This window comes from Psittacula echo, assembly GCF_963264785.1.
Source record: "Psittacula echo genome assembly, chromosome: 5".
Classification (NCBI taxonomy): domain Eukaryota; kingdom Metazoa; phylum Chordata; class Aves; order Psittaciformes; family Psittacidae; genus Psittacula; species Psittacula echo.
In genome coordinates, this window is record NC_137739.1 from 84583375 (window position 1) to 84596185 (window position 12811).

The 12811-nt window shown below is 38.0% G+C and overlaps 1 protein-coding gene across 1 annotated transcript in view; it reads right to left on the reverse strand.

The window, feature by feature from the left end:
• MYBPC3 (myosin binding protein C3) overlaps positions 1–12811 on the reverse strand; it is a gene marked incomplete at both ends in the record, with an annotated part of 57218 nt that overhangs the window by 12373 nt on the left and 32034 nt on the right. Inside the window, 7 exons of the mRNA XM_080618319.1 lie at positions 650–817; positions 2313–2447; positions 4469–4657; positions 8343–8447; positions 9833–9992; positions 11241–11318; positions 12626–12762. Of these exons, the coding sequence (XP_080474445.1) occupies positions 650–817; positions 2313–2447; positions 4469–4657; positions 8343–8447; positions 9833–9992; positions 11241–11318; positions 12626–12762 (972 nt within the window). The remainder of the gene's footprint in view (positions 1–649; positions 818–2312; positions 2448–4468; positions 4658–8342; positions 8448–9832; positions 9993–11240; positions 11319–12625; positions 12763–12811) is intronic.

Sequence of the window (12811 nt, forward strand, 5' to 3'; positions counted from 1 at the left end):
CCTTACCTCACTGGAAAGCTTTCTCTGTTCTCCATGTGTTCCTTATTATTCTCCTAGTCATTTACAGAAAGAATTTCTTAACATACAGTTGGAGTATCTGCCTTCATGTCCATTTGGTTTTGAGATACATTACAACTTCATTTCATTTACAGAGTCATTCTACTGTCAGTGAGACTCTGGCAGACACTTGGTGTGAGTCAAGGTTTGAGGATTCCACTATTACCAGCTCTTGATATCTTTTGGACTCCAGTCAAATGAATTCCAATCTGCTGCTGTTGGGTGATACACAGGGTGTTAATTAATAACCCAGGACAATCACAGATAACTGCTTCTATTTCAATAGATCTCTTGCTGGAGCCAGTGCTGTCATTTTGCAGTAATAAAACCACTTTTCCAGCAGAGAGCTATATATTAAGAAAATGTCTCTTAAATGCTGACATTGGCATTACAAGTGGAGAAATGTCCAGATTTTGAAAGAAGTAGAATTTTGTTTTAAGAGCTATGCTTTAGAAATATAAGACCTGGGCAGTATAGTAAGTTCTCAGAATCAAAAGTCAAAGTGAAAGAGCTATTTGGGTGTTATTCTCAGAAAGCAGAATTTTGACCCAAGGAAATAGATGAATAAGATTTATTCTGTCCAGATACTCACGCAGGATCTCTTGAACAGTAACAGGATCTTTGATTATTGCTGCTCCACTCTCACCAGCCACATTTACAGCCTTTATACGGAAATGAAGTTTGTCCCCTGTGACCAGGTCTTTAATCAGTGCAGATGTGCGCTCAGTTAGGCCAGGAAGAGCTGGCATCCATTCTGTAGCTGCAAGTACAGGATTTACACACTCTAATAATTATTTTTCCAAACAGATGCCTTGTCTACAATTGGAAGTAAATTTATGTTGGGGTAAAATGGATTTAACATGCAAACCACACTTAAGACGGAATAAACTAAGCTGGAAAGGGAACTCTGGATCTAGAAGATACCTTTACACATGAAGTTAAGGAATGTATGCACTTCATTATTCAAAATAGCTAAAGATAAGGGAATAATCTTTGGCTATCTCCTTTGGCATTCTGTTATATAGAGCTTAGAGCTGTGAGGCTGGTCTAAATTTATTTTCATTAGTGGGGAGAGAATTTTGTATTTTTAGCAAGAAACTGAAGTCTTAATTCAATTTTTTTCTTGGAATAAGTGCAACTCCTGTGGGTCTCCAAAGGGACTGGTGAGAGCCACAAGTACTGAAAACAATCATAGAGCACATAACTGTTGGAATTCTTCTGGAAAAACTTCTCAACTGGTACTGTAGAACAGGATACTTGGGGCTTCCTTAGTTATTCTAATGACACAGAAGGATGACTGTAAAATCATTGTTCTGTGGAGATGTTGTAGGGATTCCAGTAATTGCATGATGCTGCTTCATTAAAGACTATAAATTATTTCTGGATAAATTATACCCTGTAAACCTCTACTTTAGATTATATGGCAGTTGAGCTTTGTGTCAGTGAAGTGATAAATTTGTTGTTTGGTTTCTATGACATAGATGTTATGTTGTAGCATCACAGTAAATTTGGTGATGTAGATATGGTGCTGCCTGGCAGCAAATGGCTCCTTCTGGCCAACTCCCCCCCCAGTACATATACTGAGCTAGACATTCTATGGTACGGAATATCCCTTTGGCTAGTTTGGGTCAGCCATCCTGGCTGTGCTCCCTTCCAGCTTCTTGTGACAGAGCACGCGAGACTGAAAAGTCCTTCATCAGGGTAAGCACTACTTAGCAACATCTGAAACATTGGTGTGTTATCAGCATTACTCTCAGACTAGAGCCAAAACGCAGCACTACACCAGCTACTAGGAAGAAAATTAACTCTATCCCAGCTGAAACCAGGGCAGGTGCAATTATACGCTTTATTATCAGATAACAAGTATTAAATGAAATGAGATAACAGTTAACTTGGAAGTTTGACTTATGTTGTTACAGTCTTGTTATTAAATTGGTTTTAAGGAGTATGCAATTTCTGGATGCTACAAAATATAATAGTGACTAGAACAGCACTGTTTGTGTGTTGTTTGTTTAGGGTTTGCTTTGTGGTACTTTTTTGTGTTCAATTTTATGATGATTGTGAGGATGATGTTATGATTGAGGTGACTTTCATGGTTTTACAGTCATGTGGTGACTCTGGTGATGGTGTTAGTCATAGATTAGAGTTCAAATTTAATTATACTGCATATGGTTAACTTACTGGGATATTGCAGTGAAGTTATTGCAGTTGTAATAATGATCAGGTGCTGCTGCCTAGAACTTGTGCTTACTTACATCCGTCTTTGCGGTATTCCACAATATAACCATCTAATCCTCCTGCTCCAATTCGCTCAGGGGGTCTCCACTTCAAGGTGACAGTGCTGTCAGAAACATCTTCCACTGTAAAGTGGGTTGGTTCACTTGGAGGAGCTATAAGGAAATATGTAGAAGTAAATTCTGAGAATTAGCACTGTAACAGTGAGAATTCAAAGGCTACAGGAGTGATCAGCAGCTGAATTACACAGTGCTGTCTGTGTAAATAAAATAAATGTAGCAGTTTAAACATGTAACAAATGATCACGTAGGAGAAGCGCAACATGAGATTCTTACAATAGGGAGAGGAATAAGGGGTTAAGATAGTAGTTCCGATTCACATATGCTCCCTTATGAGTAAAAGCAGTGAAAAAAGAAGAGCTGTAGAAGGGACTCAGATTGTCAGCAGAATTCTGCTGAAAAGTTTAGAAATAAAAATTGCTTACAATCTGTATTCTGTACTTACACCCTGTTGTAATCAGACAAAATTCACAGAAGCACATAGTCAGAAGACCAAATTCATTAGTGACTAAAATTGACTTCACTCATTTTCCTCTAACAATGGAGAAAATAACCTGAAGTTATGCCTACATGCTTACAGGAGCACTACTTCTGATTTGTACATTTGGAACAGAGACAAGCTGGAGAAAAATCCTCCAGGGCTGAAAACTTTTCAGTTCAGTTACCTATAGCTATATCTTATCTTTACAGAATAGGAGTGTTGTGGCTTTTTTTAAACCCACAATTCAGAATTTAGAGTACCAACTAAATTCAGTCGCCTTAAGCATGACTGTTGTTTACAATGGAGAAAGGTCCTTATTGGAGAATCCCAAATACACAAATGTTCCTGTGAAACCATTGACTCCAAAAAGCAAAAAAAGATAACTCTCATACAATAACATTCAGAGCGCTGGAACATAAAATGTGGTATACATGGCAAAAAAGCAATCATGTTCAGGAAATGTATGTTTAGCAGACTGTGTATATGGATTATAAACTGAACATCTTTTAAATATACACAACAGATATAAATATTAGAAATATTTTCCATATAAAGTAAGTTAATGACAGGTTTATAAATTGTGCAACAGATTGAAATTGGTCTTGGTTCCCAAAGTTATTGTAAAATTAAAAAGTATCACCCAGTTTCCTTTCTGTAGCTGTGTCAAAACTTTTCATATTCAAATAGCAGCAAGGACTGTGAACAGCACACAGGAGGCAAAGGCAGTTGGGAACATACACAACCACACAGGACACTATCAAAACCCCAAACCTCTTCTCTGAAGCAGTAAGTGTGAACTTTATCCTTAATCAATAAAACTCTGCTTATCCCATGAAAACTGTGGACCTTTTGTTTCAGTGGCTCCGCTTGATGAGTTTTGATTGCCCTCTCCCTTTCCAGACCAGCCGTTGTGTGTTTGAAATCCAGAATCAAGAGACCCTTCTTGTAGTTCATCCTTTCCTTCTGACCCCTTCAGTGTATCATCTGCTTTTAGGTTATCTCCTTCAGCAGGATGTCCCCCTTCACTGATGTTCGCAGATTTAGCAACTCTGGTCATTTTAACCTCCACCTATTTGTATTTTTGTGGGTCTTCTCTCTCAAGCTTTCAGCAGGCAAGCTTCCTGAGGACTCCCTTAGTTTGCTTCTTGCTCAGGGACTGCAGGAGACACTGCACTGCAGTGTTGGGAAGGATTATTTATAGAAAATCATTCCTCAAATATTTTCTTAATCAGCTATCCTTTTAGCTGTGAAGAGGGCCGGGATTAAGGGAGTACTGGGTGGGATACTGTGATATTTGCACCCGTAAGGGAATAGGAGAAGCCGAGAGGGACAGGGAAATTTCTGTCAATTAGTTCTCTTCTCCAGATCCAGCTTGACACTCACACCTCTAATTATAACAACTACAAATTCATCAGCAATTTCATGAAACTGGAACCTCTGTGCTTCTCAGGAACAGGAATGAGAAACAGAGAAGAGGAAGATTACAAAGGAAAGGGTTGATTAAATGTAGAATATAGAGATGGGTGATACCCTCTTTCCTAACACATTCTTTTTAGGTATAAAGGCAGTTGAAGAGGAGAAAATTGTCCTGTCTTGGTTTTGGTGTAGAAATAGTAGAAAGTGGGGTAAAACTCACCAATTGGCATGAAGGGCTGGGAGGCAGGACTTGGCCGGGACATGCCAATGGAATTCACAGCATAAACCCGCATCTCATAAATGACTCCTTCAATCATTCGCTTGGCTTCATAGGTTAGGTCTTTTAAAAGGTCAAAGTTCAGCCTCATCCATCGGTAGCTCTTCTTCTTCTTTCTTTCTAAAATATATCCTGGAAAGAACAGCTTTTGTAATATAAAGTAATTGCTCTCACATGCAGGAAGAAAGAAAATCAAGAAAATCACCTTTCTAAGTTTGATTTATATTTTTCCAATGGCATAAAAGAGCCAAATGTGATTCAGAAATATAATGAATAACTGAATTGTGTGAAATCTTGGTCTTTCCCTGCACTTTCCTTTTGTATTATTTCCCTTTTATCTGACATTCTTACCTGAACGATTATACTTTTCAGAGTAGAAGCAATTTAGAACCAGTCTGCTATTAGGCTTTAAGCACATTTTGCATTCTATACACTAGTATTAAGGTATTTAGATGTATGCAAAATAGAGATACTAGCAGAGCTGGTTTAACTGGTAAATCCTTTTTGGTTAGAAGTCGTATTCACTCTTAACGGCAGAGAAATGTGTGAGATACAGCAGTTCAATGTAAAGCCCTTTCACTGAAGGAAAAATTGCCTTTAAATGAAAATGCCTTTAACTCTATGAAACATAGAGTTAAAAATTTAATTTCTTACATTGTGCTGCAATTCACTAATCTTGGCTAACAGCATAAATCCCAAAGCAAAAGATCAGTTGGAAGAAAAATTTGACACTTCCCTTTTTGTTTCTTGGGTTGTTAAATCTTTGTGTCTGTGGCTAAGTGGCTCAAGGCCATGTTGGATGGGGCTTGGAGCAACCTGGTCTAGTGGGAGGTGTCCCTGCCCATGGCAGGAAGGTGGAACTAGGTGAGCTTTAAGGTCTTTTCCAACCCAAACCATTCTGTGATTCTATGAAATAGAAGAGTGCTTCCCAGACAGAGCAGATCCCAGCTCTGCTTCAGCCCTGTAGCAAAGCGAGTCCTGGCCATGCAGTGTTTTTCTTGCTCTGATTCCCTTGAGAAGGAAAGTGAACGTGTATGACTACAGAGAACCAAGAGAGCTGGGTGCACTGCAGAACAAATCTGTAGCATAGCTTAGATGTAGTCTGGTGTGCCCAGAATCCAGGTCTTTAGTGTATCACCCTTCCCTCTCTACATCCGCAGACTTTCCCACACTACCATGCTCTTTTTCAGAATGATATGCCAGGCTGGGTTATCAGTTTAGAAGGCAAACTTCTCACTTCCCAAAACTGGGAGATGAATCTATGATTCCTAGTATATATCATACATATACTTTAGTATATGTCCCTGTATATATATATATCTGTAGTTCTGTATCATATTGGAAACATTTGTATAGATTATTTTCCAGTGACCTGCTACAGAGGAATTATCAACTCTTTCTTTCCATCTGGCTGTATTAAATTTCTCAGCATCTCTGTGTTGCACGTAGCATGTCTGGATGTGATATATAGACTGTGTTGCACATAGACTTCCTTCAAATAAATTTAGGTTTAAAATAATCTGTTAATCTTTTAACTGCGGAGTGAATAATCAGAAAACATATTGAGTAGTGATTTAAACATACCGTGTATTTGCACGATATTTGTATGTACTGTATGTCTGTTTCTCCCCGCAGTCTACAGAGGAAATGTCCATAACAAGGGTCAGCTACAATAGTATAAACCTATAGCAAACATGCTGTAAAGACTTAAGAATTGAGCTGTGTAGATCAGTGATTCAATCCCTGCTGCTCACAAAGTTTGTGACTATCAAACCTAAACATATTCCTTTGGTATACCTGAGAAGTATGATTCACCCTTTCAGCTTCTAATGGACCATGCAGAATGACAGGCATGTTTGCTGACGTGATGTAGGCACAGTCACCGTGCATCAGCAGCCTTCCCTGTCTACACTGACTTACAAGAAGAGTAGGGGTGTCTACAGACTATTTTGGGAAATGAGTGGTGGAAGTACCTGTGAGCTGACAGGTTATATCATCACTTCTTGGTATAAATTTACTCCTGCATGCTTGTTTTCAGTAGCTTTTAAATGGGGTTGAATGCTGAAGCAATGAACCTATAGTTCCTTTGACACATCCCTGCTTTTTTCCTCTCTTCATCGGTGTCTGTGAGACAGAGAGAACTTTCAGCACCTCAGTTTCTGTTTTTCTGCTGCTTTAGATATGCAGTGTTTCCTGCCAGAACTGAGACACTTCTTTACTGTGGCACACCAATTGCAATTTCAGACAAAAAAAAAAGGTAAAAAGGAGGCAAAAAGGCAATACTAGTACTGCTGGTGACATTTGGTAAAGCAGATTATATCCCCAAATGCACAGAATGTTTGATAGATAAAGATAATGCTTTAGTAATACAAAAGTTACACAAGACATCATGAAAGGTTGACATAACAGTGAAAATGGGGTGTGAATTTCTTTTCTATATTTGTTGGATAGAGCTAATAAAGACTGTAGCAGACTGCCTACAATGCCATCTGTAACAATATGGAGATAGGTAAGAATGCGTATGTCTTTTTCCCTGCCTTTTTAACTTGATTTAAAGCTTTGTTTGAATGGATAGTGCTGCATCTCAGCTGCTTCCCCTCCCCTCCCAGGTGTTTCATTCTAGCTCTGTTGATAGCACAGTCCTGAAACCTCTTCATGTAGGGCAAAAGGGTTAATAATGCAACATTGACAAAATAATTCCTTTGACAGTGAAAACAAAACGAAGAACTTTCAAAAGTATTTATCCTGAAAACTCTACAACAGTGGATGGGGTGTGTGTGTCTTTCACTGTGGTGATGGGACAGCTATTGGTATATAACTTTGCACAAAATAGTTTAAATTAACTTCTTCCTGTCAGCTGAGATGAAACCACAAAGGACTGGCCCAATATCGTCTTGTTTATTGCTGCACAGATAACTTCCTTTGAATTGAATTAGACTGCTCTTGTGGAAGTGAATGAAGGCCAATTATCCAAAAGCAAACCCAAACTCCTCTCTGCCAGACACTATGCAGGGAGTTAAAAGGATTTTAGAACATTTCTAGCCTTATTTTCCCCTTGGCAGTCCCTGGGGCTTTTGATGTATTTTTATTTTTTAAAGAAACTCAAACTCCAGTGATCCTTATTAAACAAGTTGCTACATTTGGAGTCCAGAGGAATTTTCCCCTAAAATTGGTCAACTCTGCATTTCTTTTCCTTCTGAGGATTACGGGGATTTTTATCTAAATCCCACCATGCTTTGCTGAGAACTTAAAATGGGATTGGTGATATTCTTGATGGCTTCTGTGCATTTCCTGGATCACATGCTGACATTTTTCTATTTTTTAGCACAGATTTTAAGGTCATTAAGATGACTGAAAAATGTTTTGTAACCTGTGGTGTGTGGTTCTATATAAAGTTGAATTATGAAGTTGTTTTCTAAAAGAAACATATATTGTAAGAGTGTTTGAGACTGCAGGCAACTGGAGCTGATGGCTAATCTCGGTATGTCCAAAGGCCTGGATACTGACCTAACATTGCAGTTCTGAATAGGAATGTTTAGCTTTAGGAGGCATTTTCTCCTTGTACTTTGGTAACTCATTTGCTGAATAAGTTGCTCATTTCCCTCTTTCAAACAGCAGGGTAGGGGGCACTCTCTGCCTTAAATTGAAGGGCTAGAATCCAGACCAATTGGAAGGTTTGATATATCAGAGTACTTAGCTTCTGAGGGACAGCCTTCCTAGAGTGAATAAACATAGAGACTCCTTCTGTGCCATTTTAAAGCAGTAGCAAAAAATCTAGGCAAGGCTGCTGGGGACTTTGTATTTTAGCACTTCTTACCAAGTACTGGTTGCCCACCATCATATTTAGGGGGTTGCCATTGCACGGTACAGTAATCTTCTCCAATGTTGCTGATCTTGGGAGCTTCTGGAGGATCAGGAACATCTGAAGAAAGTGTGAGAATGAATAAAAGTTGTTACTGTTTCAATTTCTGTATATGCAAGTCAACGAAATATTTCTCTTCAACCTTTTCTTTATCGTATCAATACATTTTTACCAGACAGCAACAGTAGATATAATTGAGAATGTAGTTTCTTAATCTAAAGTGCATCCTGATCTTTGATTCTTTTCTGTCAGGGTGGTTTTTCTATAAACACCATGGATTATTCAGCTCCCTTGTTCTTCCCAGCCATAATTTTGCAAAAATGTAAGGTAACAAGGTAATTCTGTAAAAAAAGGCTTGCTCCAGGGCTTCCTATTGTCTCTAGAATAAACTTTATATAGAATACAATGTCTGCATGTCTTTTTATATTTTGGTATTTTGGAGATATCAATAGTAAATATCTTTCAAATAGTTGAAGGGGGCCTACAAGGATACCGGAGAGGAACTCTTCATCAGGGACTGTAGCGGTAGGACAGAGGGAAATTGGTTTAAACTTAAACAGCGGAAGTTTAGGTTAGATGTAAGGAAGAAGTTCTTTACTATGAGAGTGCTGAGGCACTGAAACAGGTTGCCCAAAGAAGAGGCAAATGCCCCATCCCTGGCAGTGTTCAAGGCCAGGTTGGAAGGGGCTTTGAGCAATCTGGTGTGGTAGGTGTCCCGGCCCATGACAGGGGATTGGAACTGGATGATCTCTAAGGTCCTTTCCAACCCAAGCCATTCTGTGATTCTATGATTTAGGATTTATAAAAGATCAAAAGAGAGAGAATTCACCTAAGCAGTGAATTCTAAATTTCAAAGCTGTAAGTGAAAACAACTTTCTTTTACCATTTCTAAGTTTGCTCATAACCTGACATTCTGTCATATGTGTGGAAGAGTATAAAAAAAAGTTAAACATTGTGAAAAATGTTACAAAAATCACTGTCTGAATATTGTATTCCCCTCAGCTCTTCTGTGACCCACAGTGGCAATCTGTTTATTTTATATCAGATACGTTATGTCTCTTTATTCCATTTACTGCTTATAGAATGAAGTCATCTTTGCTTAAAAACATAAACCACAACAAAATGACAAGAAGATTTTCTTAGACAAGCATGAAATATATACAGAACAGAATGTCATTTGTAAAATGACAGGAACACCTGAAACTGGAAACATATAAAAAGAAAATACATCGATTTCTACTGGGAGCTGTTGTCTCACCTTTTCACACAGAAGGCAGCTACCTGCGCAAATTGCATCTGCTAACTTTTGTGATTGATAGTATATCTTCCTTTATGATCCTTTTCAATTTTTCTAAATCTAAAGTCATAACTTGACTCAGATTTAGAGAAGGGTGAGTTTCAGTGAGCCTAAGATACTTTCATGGCTGTTTCCTTACTTCACTTACCAATAACTTTGACTGTGATATCAGCCTTATCTTCTCCCACTGGATTCTTAACTATAACTCTGTATATTCCCTCATCTTCCTTTTCTGCCCCTTCAATGATGAACACACAGTGGTCTTCATGCATCTCCACACGAACTCTGCCTTCAGATTCAAACAGAAGCTGTGGGCAGTGAAAGTAACAGATAAAGTCATTGTAAATTGTGTCAGGGCAGTGTGATGAGCCTATAGGTAAACTGGGGAAAATCTTCAAATCATTGAATAGATTAAAAATTACTGAAAAGCAATAAAGCTTTTAAAGTTCTATTTATATGTAGAAGAAAGGAAATTTAGACTAAATATCTCACATAAATAACATTGGGAAAATTGGTTCCGAAAGTCTGCACATTGTTAAGATTAATTGCTAGTTACACATACCCTGTTATGTTTCACAGAAGTTACTCTAAGTACTTCAACAAATTCCTACTTGGGATATCTGCATTATCAGTGTAAAGAGTTTCATGGATAACAGTTGGGTACTGTGTAAATTTGAAAAGGTTTTCAAATTGTTGAGCAAATATTCCTGATCTACAATACCTCCATTTGGCATCAGATAACATGGATTTAAACAACTGCCCTCTAGAAACTTTACCATGTTTCTTGTAACTGTTGATGTCATTTGTATGATTTCTGTCACTCAAGAGTGTCATATGGGGTAACTTTCTACTCTGAGCTGAGGTCTAAACATCATGATCGCAACTTTGCTGTACATTTATAACATGCTCTTTTCTTCATGTGTCCATATATCTTTAGACTTGGAACAGGAACCATTAGAAAGCATATGTGCCTGAATAGTGCCTCCAGAAACCAAAACCTGAGAAAGATTTATTGTTACATAGTGAATGCAAATTTTTCTTTTTTACTATATCAAAATAAGTTAATCATGACAAAAAGGAAACTTGTTGGAAAATTCTATGGATCCTCTTTCACTTCTGTATGTACATAGTCCACCTTCTTTACCCATTGTCGTCTTTCCCTGTGTCCTGTAAGATTTCTGTCCTTTTTTTTCTCTAGTTATTATTGAAGTTTACAGGTTAGTGGGTAAAAAGAAAAAGAAAAACCATTTATAAATATATTAAAAAGAGTTTTCAAAATACTGCTTTGATTCCTTGTAATCCAGCCACCATGTGATGGTGATTAGAAAGAGATTTCCTCAATCAGCATTTTAGTTAAAAATTGCTTCCCAGATCTCTTGTGTGCATTCAAAATGCTTGGTACTTGCCTTTGTGAGGCAGGATGTTGGGCCTGATGTTCTCTTTGCTTCCCCAGTTTAATATCTACTGAATTTAATTTTATTTCCTTCTGAATATTACCTTTTATCTGGAAAACACTAAGCATATTTGCGTCTCTGCATGGATAATGAAGAACTTACCTTACTATCAGTATTTAAGTCACTGCCATTTTCTGAGGGAGTTATGGAATCCTCATTGCTTCGAATAAAGTCAGTTTTCTAGATAAGCAAAGAAACCAGAGAAAGTCAGCTAAGGCTTTCTGAACACAGCAGTAAAGCTGTTTCTGCAAGACAGAGGAGAATCCATATGTTTGTTACAGAGGTTCAAGATGAAAGTGTGAGAAAAGCGAAGAGCAAAGTGAAGGCAGCAAGCAGACCTGGGAAGGAAATCAACTGATACAAAAGTCAAAAATAGAAATGGAAATAGATGTATCAGACTGCAGTGAATTAAGGGAAGAATAAGTAAGCAAAACCAAATTTACAGCTTAACAAAGATGCATGACATTCCTGCTATAGAACTGTAACTGATTGTAAATCTGTCTGTGTCCTGTGGTACTGGTCACTCATCTTGCAACTACAAAAAAAAAGGATTACTTCTTTCTGTAACAATGGAATAATAAGTCAGATGTAGATGTTGAGACCTCATGCCTTAAAAATACCATGGCATAGGTGTTGTCTGATACCCAGTCATCGTTTTATCAAAGAAACTTGTGTATGAGAAAGTCAATTTTTCTTGGTTCCCAAAATAGAGACAAATGGCTTTTATGTTTCCATCCTAATACTGCATTGCAGAAAAAAGACTGAAGTCTTATTGGGGAAATTAACATAATTGGCAATATTATTTTGTCTATATCTACACATATGGGAAGTGTAACGATGCTGTAGAATATTATGCAAAGTATGTCTGTGTTTTGTGCTAGTTACAACTTAAAAGCCCACAGATGGTGAGGGGTGGGGATGTTCTGAGACGGCCAGAAAAGGAGCCCACTCAACATTTTGTGTCTAGCATCTAAGTTCTCTCTTTGATATTTTGTAGTTGGCTTGATAAGGCAAATAGCAAGTGTCCTTAATTTTCATCATACCAAATACTGTTGTATCCCAGTGGTCTGCTAAGAAGACGTTTTCTTCACAGACTGTAGAATTCCTGAGAAAGATTAAAAAAAAAGCTGCCAACTCCAGAACATGTCCATCCTATCAGGTGAAGGTGGTGGGAATGGCTCATCATTTATTTCTTTTTCTCTGAGGTAGGAAGAGACTAAACACATAACCTGTTTGCATGTACGTAAGTCAACTCGCACATACTAAGCCCTTCTTTTGGAATAGAAAACGAGGCAACTGTTTAGAAAAAGAACAGTTCAGGGTGACTCTCACAAAACCAGCAAAATCCCAAACAGCTGCATTGCAGATATTGAAAAGGAAGACAAAAATGTAACTAAGAATTGCAAATCAGAGTAACATTTGAGAAGGAAAACGGATGTCCTGTTGTGGCCTCCTTGCCTCAGACAGTGTGCCAGGTTCCACATTACCTTGTTTACTTTCTGCCAGATGACAGTGGGTGTTGGATCTCCTGATATGGGAACATCCAATCGCAATTTGTTCCCAGCCACCACAATAATAGTGTCAGGGGATTGGCCCAGGCAGTCAAGGTGGATTTTAGGAGGTTCTATAGCAAAGGCAGAGAAACTAAAGTTTTAAATTTTAGTTTAAGAAGT